The sequence below is a fragment of the Oryza sativa genome, chromosome 10 (genome assembly GCF_034140825.1).
Source record: "Oryza sativa Japonica Group chromosome 10, ASM3414082v1".
Taxonomy (NCBI): domain Eukaryota; kingdom Viridiplantae; phylum Streptophyta; class Magnoliopsida; order Poales; family Poaceae; genus Oryza; species Oryza sativa.
In genome coordinates, this window is record NC_089044.1 from 14,612,103 (window position 1) to 14,622,622 (window position 10,520).

At 38.5% G+C, this 10,520-nt stretch overlaps 1 protein-coding gene across 1 annotated transcript; it reads left to right on the forward strand.

Moving 5' to 3' along the window:
- The first annotated feature begins 582 nt into the window (after positions 1-582).
- On the forward strand, positions 583-4,419 carry LOC4348592 (protein NEN1). Its single transcript, XM_015757523.3, has 6 exons — positions 583-1,158; positions 1,713-1,870; positions 2,072-2,118; positions 2,756-2,819; positions 3,241-3,878; positions 3,969-4,419. Exons 1-6 carry the CDS (start codon positions 819-821, stop codon positions 4,201-4,203), a joined length of 1,482 nt encoding a protein of 493 aa, XP_015613009.1. The 5' UTR covers positions 583-818; the 3' UTR covers positions 4,204-4,419.
- The last annotated feature ends 6,101 nt before the right edge of the window (positions 4,420-10,520 follow it).

Consider the following 10,520-nt stretch of genomic DNA (forward strand, 5'->3'; position numbering starts at 1 on the left):
AAGAGATTTGTTCCCAACAAGTAGGAACAAACACATCATTACATCTTTATGCCTATATCCAAATTGTAGGCTTCGCATCCTCTGCCATTCTAGTTAAGAGGTACAGTGCCATGCCATTGGAGGCATTTATACCTGTTGGATCAAGTTTTGGATGCACGAGATTAAATGCTACAGTAACGGTAAAAAATAATTAATATATAATTTTCACTGTAGTGACGGCACGGCACTGTAGCTCCCCTCGTGTTTCACTATGCTCTTCCGCCGTTCTCCCTCAACGGCAGAGGATGGGAACCCCAAATTGTAAGGTACTACCTCCGTCCCAAAATGTAAGCATTTTTAGCTATGAATCTAGATACACATATATCTAAGTTGTGTATACAGATTTATAGCTAAAAATTGCTATATTTTAGGACGGATGAAGTATGAAAAACCTGGGCACCAACAGTCATGGAGATACTCTTCTCCAGTTCCTTCTTGGCTCGACGCCACCGCATCCCCAAATTCCTTACCCTTTAAGCGACCTCCCAAGTCCCAACTCCTTTCCCACAATATAAAAAAACTCCAAATCCAAATTCCAATCCCAATTCCCATTCCGATTCCGATTCCCCCATCCAAACAAGCCAAACTCCCTATTCCAAACCCCCACCTCCACTCCACGCCACCCCCGCGGCGAGGCATTCCGTCGAACACCTCCTCCTCGCCGCCACCGCCGCCTCCCTTCCCCTCCCCCCCCCCCCCCCACGCAATCCCTAGCTTCCTCCCTCCCTATTTATCCCACGCCTTCTCCCCTCCTCCTGAGGCATCCCGATACAGCAGCGATGGAGATGGCGACGAGCGCGGGGGAGGGGACGAGCGGTGGTGGTGGAGGAGGAGGAGGAGCTGTGCCGGAGGCGGGGGGCCCCGAGATCGCGTTCTTCGACGTGGAGACCTCCGTGCCGCAGCGGGCGGGGCAGGGGTACGCGCTGCTGGAGTTCGGGGCCATCCTCGTGTGCCCGCGGCGGCTCGTCGTGGTGGGGTCCTACGCCACGCTCGTCCGCCCCGGCGACCTCGGGGTCGTCTCCGCGGCGTCCGTGCGCTGCAACGGCATCACCCGCGACGCCGTCGCCGCCGCCCCGGCCTTCCGCGACGTCGCCGACGCCGTCTACAGCGTCCTTCACGGTGAGATGCGAGAACCCCCTCTGTCTGGCTTGGCCACCGCGTGACCGACGCGTGTCGGCTCCTCCACATTTAGGAATTCCTGCTCTTTCTTTTTTACCTGCCAATTTTATCCTAAACTAATCCAGGAGCTTTAAGGACTAGTAAATTGCGCCATCTTTCCTGCTCACCCTTATCCTTTTTGATGCTATAATTGCAAAATTGGTAGTGGTTTAGCTATAATTCTAAAATTGGGAGTGGTTTAGCTTGTGTGTAGCTCACAATGTGCTGTCTTGTAGTTGTTGAAATCTTCATTTAGTTGTTCTCACAAACTAAGGACATCATTAGTCATTAGCAGTAATTAAATGCAAGCTTAAGCTGCGCAAAGAGTATTCAGGAGTTGTCAATACCAAATCTTGTTTAGTACAAAGGCTGTAGTTGTTGGATTTTGTTCATTACGTTGAAAAGTAGCACTGAAGTTTAGAGGTTATAAACGCTGTCTTTGTGTATAGCTAGCATAAATAGCTGCCATATTTTAGTTGGTTTGATAATGTTCTAACCTTGAGAGTTCTCAATAGGGCGTGTCTGGGCTGGTCACAACATCGTAAGGTTTGACTTGGCCAGAATAAGGGAAGCATTCGCTGAAATTGGACGGCCACCTCCGGAACCAAAGGGGATGATCGACACCTTGCCTCTGCTTACCCAGAAATTTGGGAGGAGAGCAGGGGACATGAAGGTACATAACCTTGTGTTTTTGCATGTAATCACTTGTAATTTTGGCAATAATGCTTTAGTTATACATGTGTCATAATGGATAGTCAGAGTTCTACATATGCTGAAGAATTTGACCTTCAATGATAGTTCTTACCTTTAAACTATCCTTTTTGTCTTTTGAATGAATATGCCTGATTTTTCCTCTTATCTGCTTCATCTGCAGATGGCAAGCTTGGCAAATTACTTTGGTCTGGGGCGACAAAGTCACAGGTATATTATATGCGCATGTAAAATCCAAATTTTATAGCTGCATCTAATTTGTCGTTTCTTCTAGTATTTCTTATCCTTACCTATTTGAATTGAAAGCACATATCTGCCCTTGGCATCATGTCGTGTAACTTTTCTTACCATCCATGGAGAGGCAATTTGGTCACCCAGCAAAGCAGAGTCAGCTTGCAGTGCCTGTTCCATTTGGAATATATAGTTTGCAAAACTTTTGTGGGACAGTGCTGTTTTTTACTTACCCACAGTTGTCTTTTGGTGTCAATAAGTCAACCAGGATCCTGAAATCCAGTCCCTGTAGATCTTACCCCCCTCATGTTGCGCAGACTAGTATCCGTTCCACTCCCTAAAGCTCTATGAAAACTATTATTTATTATTTTAATAGATAATATGATGGAACCATAAATCGTCCATCAGTGCTACTCCTGGTACTAACTATACACCTGATGTGAATGATAACTAATAGTAGGTAACTTTATCATGATCCCACTTCACATCTTCAAGCATTCGCTATTGCGATAGGGGATTAGGAATAGTTATCTCCCTTTTTTTTGGGTTTTAGTATATATCCTACAATGAATGAAGTAATGATGTTTTTCGAATTTGCTCCACGATTTGTTTGCAGGAGCCTTGATGATGTTAGGATGAATCTTGAAGTTCTCAAGTATTGTGCTACAGTTCTCTTCTTGGTATGTTTGGATTACCTTCTGATTTTCACCTGCCTATAGTTTTATGATGTGGACAGTAACATTGTCCAATGCTTCTTTGCCTGAAATCACTATTTGTTTCTTTTATTTTTTTCCATGCATTGGTCAAGTGGTTTAACTGTTGCAATGGAAGTATGATATGTTCATTATCTGGAAACTTCTGCATTGAAATGAATGAACTACAGGATCTTGGCAACTAGCTAGCTTTTCTTTTGCTGTCAATAATTGAATTTTGCACTGCTGTAGTTTGTAGTAGCAACGTATTATTGAGATAATCGCTGATATGTTTGTAGTGAGATGGATAGCCAATCAATTATCATTTTTTTACAATATGTTTGTAATTTACTGATGTGTCTCACTGTTTGATATAATCTATTGGCTAAATCGTGAAGTTCTTCCACAGGAGGCAAGTCTTCCAGGAGTGCTGACTGTTGAGAACCTGGTGGAGCGTGCAATTACAAGGAGCCAAGCTAATGGAGCTGCTTCTCCTGAGGTGCCAAAACCTGTAGCACGGTCTTCACCTGATTCCTCAAAACGGCAACGAACAATTTCTCGAGTTGACAATGCAATCCAAGCTGGAGGTAACCAACAATCAATCGATCCTGCAACAAACAAGGAACCCATTGAGTTGATATCCAATATCGAGGAAATGACATTAGGTTCTGGCATACAGATCGATGCAAGTTCTAGTGGGTTTTCTGGGTTCCTCGAGCCAGATGACGTTTCAACTGAGTCCATCCAAATTTCTGTTCCTTCTTCCTACCGATTAACTCGAAAAACATCTATCAAGCACAAAGGTAGCCCGATCCAACTTTGTTGTGCTGGTCTGCGGATCCAGTTTGGAGTCAGCACAAAGTTCCTAGACAGCGCAGGTCGCCCAAAGTTGAACATACTGGTTGACATCCCTGAGAATCTCAGTAAAATTCTAGAATTCTGTGATGGTATCGCTCAGAAATCATCTCAGGATTCTGGGAGCACTTCTGAATGGAGACCATTGATTAAAAAATATGGTTATGTGAATTGTCCTACTGTCCGCCTACAGTGAGTCATATCATTCTCTCTCATTTTTAACCTCAAAGCACAAACATTATCCCACTTTTCAGAAGCTCTAACAGCAACCTTTCATTGCAGCATCCCCACTATTGTCAGCGGTGAAGCTGCGACCTATGGGACCGAAATATACCAGAAAGAGGCTAGCGGCAACATTCAGAAGCTAGTTTTCAGCAAGGTAGATGTCGCGGAGCTGGACTCTTGGTTTGTTCGAGGGAACATGGTGGACGCATTCTTCTCTCTGGAACTATATGACTACGAAGAAAATGCTGGTATCCGGCTGGTTGCTAAGAAGCTGGTTGTACAATCCAAATAGCATCGGACTAACTGCTTATGATCCTAGTGCTAGAAACTAACTCTTGCACTAATTTAGTGGTGTTAGCCAGATGTAAATAATTCAAAGTGTTGATTAGATCTGACCAGCAGCACATGTTGATCCTGAACTAGGAATTTATATGCGCTGTAAAATATTAACAGTACCTCTATGCCTTTGATGCTCTGTAATAAAATCTCCAGGTGTTATTTCCTTGTATTTAGTATGGATAATCCATTTATTTCGTCATGTTCTCATTGTTGCAGCTTCAATTTGAATGTCTTATTTTGTAGAGTATCGAAACGTATTGGTGATAAATCGCAACGCTTCATTTCAACAATATTATGTTGGGTGCACAAACCATTGCAAGTAAATTTCATTCGTCATCCTTGAGACCACCTTACCATTGTCTGTTTTGGGGGAGAGCTATAGGACTAGGAACCAAAACTTAACAAACCATGATGTCCTATGGCAAATTTGGCAATGAACTCGAAGAATCCATTTTGCAAAGTTCATCTTCCTCTGGATGCCATTCATGAGAGATTACATATATCAAGGCTGTGTTTAGTTGAGGGGGAAGTTTGGATTTTGGTTGAAATTGAAGATAATGTGACTGAAAAGTTGTGTGTATATGACAGGTTGATGTGATGGAAAATGACTGAAGTTTGGATCTAAACACAACCCAAACTACAATTCTGTCAACATTGATAGCTGGAGGTTAAAACTAATTTCTTCAAATAGTTCGTGAAGTCCTTGCGAGAAACATAATTGACTCTAATCTTTCCACATCTAAACAAGGTTGAAGCATTGATAGAAAATTATTTATGTTTGCTTCTAAGGAAGACTCCAGATTAGAGTCTTCCTGGTACGTCCCAAACCCATGTAATAGAAGCATTGTAGCTTGGAACATTGTGTCAATAATTCCTTTCTCACCGTATGGCAATTTAATGAAAGGACATAGGAAGTTTAGTGGGTAAAAAGGGCATTTCTTGTGTACTAAAAGTACGGCCCTGCTTCAGTGTTGTTCCTTGTACTTAGTATTTTTTTTTAAGAGTCTTCTTGTACTTGCTACTCCCTCATTTTCTAAATATTTAACGCTGTTGATTTTTTTAAACATATTTGTCCATTCGTCTTATTAAAAAAAAGTAATTATTAATTTCTTTCCTATTATTTGATTTATTGTTAAATATACTTTCATTAATACATATAGTTTTGCATATTTCACACATTTTTTTAATAAAACGAACGGTCAAACATATGCTAAAAAATCAACAATGTCAAACATTTAAAAATGGAGGGAGTATAATATTTGTACTAGCTTAATTTAGCTCTAGGAGAGCTTCTACTTCTGAGTTATGCAGACACATGGCAGTTTCCAGATGCAAACTTTGCAATGCCTTCTTGATTTATAGCCCTGCATTCAGCAATGCTAGTTAACTTTGATATAAAGTCCCACATAATGTTTGCTTTATACTCCAGTATATATTCAAGCCATGAAGTTTAAAAGTATATAGTTGATATTAATTGCACAGATTAACGATTCCATTCGTGATTCTTGATCAGAATTTTATACGGGGATTTCTTTTGTTATGATTAACCAGTATACTGCTGCATTTTCTGTTTCAGGCAAAGTGTACTACTGCAAAATCAAACATTACTGGCCACCAAGCAATCTTCAAGAAAACCATGGAAAAGATCTGAGTTTGTGGATGACTTGCAGCAAAATGTTGTCAGGTTATCTTGAAACATGCCAAACTGTTGTTATCGAAAGAAATTGAATTAGAGAAGCCAATAACTTTACTATACTTAATACTTTTATATGCACATATATAATTAATTATGGTGAAATTAACATATAATCTTTGAGCCTCACTGTTTGTATAGCAAACACAGAGTTTGCGACTGAAATAGCAGACCATTGATGACATCCCAGTCGCAAGAAGAGTTCTGAATGGAAGTTATACTGGGATATAATGAAGCCCTCCGTTCTATATCATTCTAGTAAATGGGACTGTAGTTGGATAATCTCTACTTCAAATAATCACTATAATGGTAGCCACCTGAAAAATTACACTTCAATCTTTACTGTAGTGATATCCTGATGCTTCCTAATCCTACATGTGAAGCTAACATACCTCTCCTTTGAATTAAGGACATCCATTTCATTTTGTTCGAAAGTTAGCCTGTTGTGACAAACAGAGACTTAGCGTACCTTGGTTACTTATATGCCAACACTAACCATCAAGGACAAAAAAAAAGTTGCAATATGGTACTAGATGTTGGTGGTTCATGCTTTAGTATATATATCTATCTATCTTCTATCTTCTATTATATACTAAAAGTCCATTAAACATTCTATAAACGCTCTCAAGCCACCACATAGGATTCCTAAAAACGCTCATATGCCGCCACGTGGCGTTCTAATATATTAGAAACATCTAGCCCTTAATTTTCATTTAAACCGGTGGGTCCATTATTTTAGACCATTAGATTAGATCACACTATAATAAATAGATGGACCCACTATTTTTAACTATTAGATTTATCTTTAAAAAAATTAAAAAACATGTAATCCATCTCGCTCTTCTTCCCCGTTAGCCCATATATATGGTACGTATATCCTCCACTTCTCATACCGATGGCCCAAGAGAAAAAGGCAGAGAAAGAAAAAACATGTATGTACGTAAATTTGTACACAATATTCACGGAAAAAAAAAGAAGAAAAAGTATGTACGTACATACCCCAGAAGGAAAAATGCAAAAAACAAGTACACTATAGATGGAAAGAAAAAGGGCATGTACATACATAGGCACCTATCATCGAGAAAAACAAACGATCTAACATGCGAGATTGACGAAGTCACCACAGGCGCCTCGCTATCGACGGGTACGTCGCCTACCACTGAAAAAATAATTAGCCGTAAATGCGAGCACCCGTATCAAATCTAGGATTTGAACCCGGGTGGGCTGGTTCCACCACAAGGAACCTAACCAGTTGAGCTATGCTCACTTCGCATATTAACAATATTTTAATTAAAAATTTATCACACGAAACTGTATTATGCCTTTTTATGTGTTTTCTCATCAAACAATGTTAACAACACCACATTCATTTACAAACAGTTCCATCAACTTCCTCCACCTATGAACCCAATAAATATATCTCAAAGAAAATAAAGATCCCTTCATCTCCCTCTCCCCCTCCCCTAACATGTGTATATCACTGTCCGCTCTTCCCACTAGCTCAAACCGGTGCTCTTCATTCCTCTCTCCGTTCCTATTATTTAGCTATCCAACTAAAAAGAAAAATAATTAATAATTGCAATTTTGAATTTATGATAATTTTTAAGCTACATACTGCACGTTTGATTTCTAATATAACTATTTCTCTATTTGTAATTAAACAAACAAATTAAGATTTGTATGCCTATATTTTTCTTTATAAGCAATATATCATAGTCAACCCATGAATTATATATGTCATCCAGATAGCAAAGAAATATGATAAAAAAATATCAGTATATATTACATCATTATATATATCATTCTATGAAGATACATAGCTAAACTAAATCGGTAGAATCCGAAAAAAAAATTAAGGAAGAAAGAATATTTTTATCGGTGGACAACACTTGGCTTTTTGCATGTCGTCCGAATTGAATAAAAAGCTACAAAATAATTCAATGACACAAGTTTGTGCAATCATTAATCATATATAGATATTCTTCTACACCTTTTAGGTATGAACACAAATTCATTTATTTCTTTGTGCACAAACCATTAAAAAGATGAATCATTTGTATCCCAAGACATTAAAAAATGATCAATTATGTAAACATCACTATAATGGATCGTAATGCATCCTCCATAGGTCTCTCACCATCTACACAAGTATTACAACCATGGGGCAATGTGACTAGGAGCTGCAAGAAAACTGTTGTCACTAAACAATTGTCATATACTACACACACAAATTATAAGAAATTTACTCAGACTTTAGAACCCAAATATGTTCTTGCGCGAACAAGTGCAAGGGAGAGAAAGAGAAGTTGGGAGAGAGTTAGTAGACCAGTCTTGACGAGTTAAGAATAATATATCAACAATAGGTTGATATAAAAAGTGTGTAATGCTATGTTTCTATTTATCATATCACAAATTTTATACTTAAATAATATTTGTATAAAATAAAATAAAAAATATAAAAATATCAATAGGGAGAAAATTTTGCTTCTTACTTTACACTTAATTAAATTGAACATGACTATTGCAATAACCATTGCATCATAATTGCCTTAGATAATTGGAACAACTCTAATAGGTTAGAAAATTTTAACTAAGCAATACCAAGAAGAAAATTTATGAAATAAATCATACTTTTGAATCATGGCATGCAAATGTTATCCAGTTAATATTTCGCTTCTATAAGTGTCTCAAATACAACTTACGATACATGCCCACGCATTCGCGTGGGCTACCTTTCTAGTTATCCACTAAATTTCCTATATCCTTCATGCCTTTTAGCAACAGTAAATGCTGAGATGGGTATATAGCTAGTGGCAATGTGTGCTGGGGTGGTGTAAAAGAAACCAAGAAGCCTGTCTATCACAATTCACAATTATAAAATCACCATGCTCACGATGAGGAAGGAAATCAATTGAGACAATGCTTCGAGGTCGATTTCTTCAATTACATGGGTTTGGGAGGTACCGGGAAGACAAGCATGTTTTTTGTTTGAGTAAATTTTAGAGAACTGCAACTTTGATGACAAAACTGATCAGTTTGCTGTAACATTAGTGACATGTTTCAGTTTGCAGCAACGATAGCGTGGGAAATTATCAGAAAACTGTAACGTTTACATTATATGCTGCTAATTGTGTCACCTATATGTACTGTAGGTCTGCAGCAGCATCTAACGTTTGTGATAATTTCCCACGTTATCGTTGCAGCAAACTAAAACATGTCGCTAATGTTGCAGCAAACTGATAGTTTTATCACTAAAGTTGTAGCTTTCTAAAATTTACTCTTTTTATTTTTAATATCCAGTTAGATACTAGCACTTTGCTCGTAATCATATAGTTCCAGGTAGAAGATACATAAGCCATTATTTTTAGAACAAACAATGAGTACATCCAGCTCTGTGACATCTACCTCTCTGAAAACTAGCTTCTAAATGTTGCCATTAGCCTCTTTCGGTGGCCGTAGCTTAACCGCTGACAATAGTGAGGAACTGGAAGGGATGAAACCGTCTCGTAAACGGATGGAAACCACCTCTACCTGAAACGATTCCATATTTTTCTCGGAATCGGCGGAAACCCTGGATACGAAAACTAAATCGAAAATTATCGAATACGAAAACAAAGCAAATATGAATCAGAGAAAATACGTAACTGATATTTATCGAAATATAAAAACCTCTCAACCTGAACTTCTCAAATCAACAAAGAGATGTAGCTCATAATTTTTTTATAAAAAATAAATTGGCATTTCTAATTTTTATCAATTAATAATAATACAACTATTTGTACACCTCACTTCCTAGAAGAACAGGAACTATACGTTATGGCATAGAGTAATGAAAAATAGTTATTATGCAAAAGAAAAACAAATCTATAGCACTGGACTAGAAAAAAATCTACATTTAACTAACCATCTCAATCCTCAGTACAAATCTAAACATTTAGAGTAGAAAAGGCTAAAGCTAATCAGATGTATATGAAAGTAATTTGTTGCTGATTCTGAGAAAAAAAATCTGAATTCGTTTCCGGAAAGTTTATGAAGGATTCCAATTTCTGACAGATAGTAGCCCTGCCATACTCATTTCGTTTCCTAGAAAAAAAGCTCCGAATTTGTTTCTGTTTCCAAAACTTCCTAAAAAAAAATTCCGACCGACACTTTCTGTTTTCAAAAACAGGTCTGGAAACTAGAAGCTTTCTGAACTGTTTTCACTAGGGATGTTGCGAGGGAAGGTTGTAATGAGAGCTGTGAAAAGTAGGATTGCATTTTCACTCTGAGGTTAAAAAATGAGAGAGAATAATTTAGGGACAACTCACTGTAGGCATGCTTTTTTTTAACTACTCACACCATATTGACAGAGAAAAAAAATTATAATATTACAATCCTGGGAGATCATAACCAGGAAAAGAAGAAAAATAGCCACCACCCACACACCAATAGCTCCAACACACAGCCCCGAGAGAAGGCTAGCACCGGACCGGTCGTCACTAAGCGTGACCGGCCGCCGCTAGGCCAACAAAGGAGTACAAGTGAGATCGCCCAAAACCCAACCCTAACAACTGACACCAAACTCCACTCTAACCACA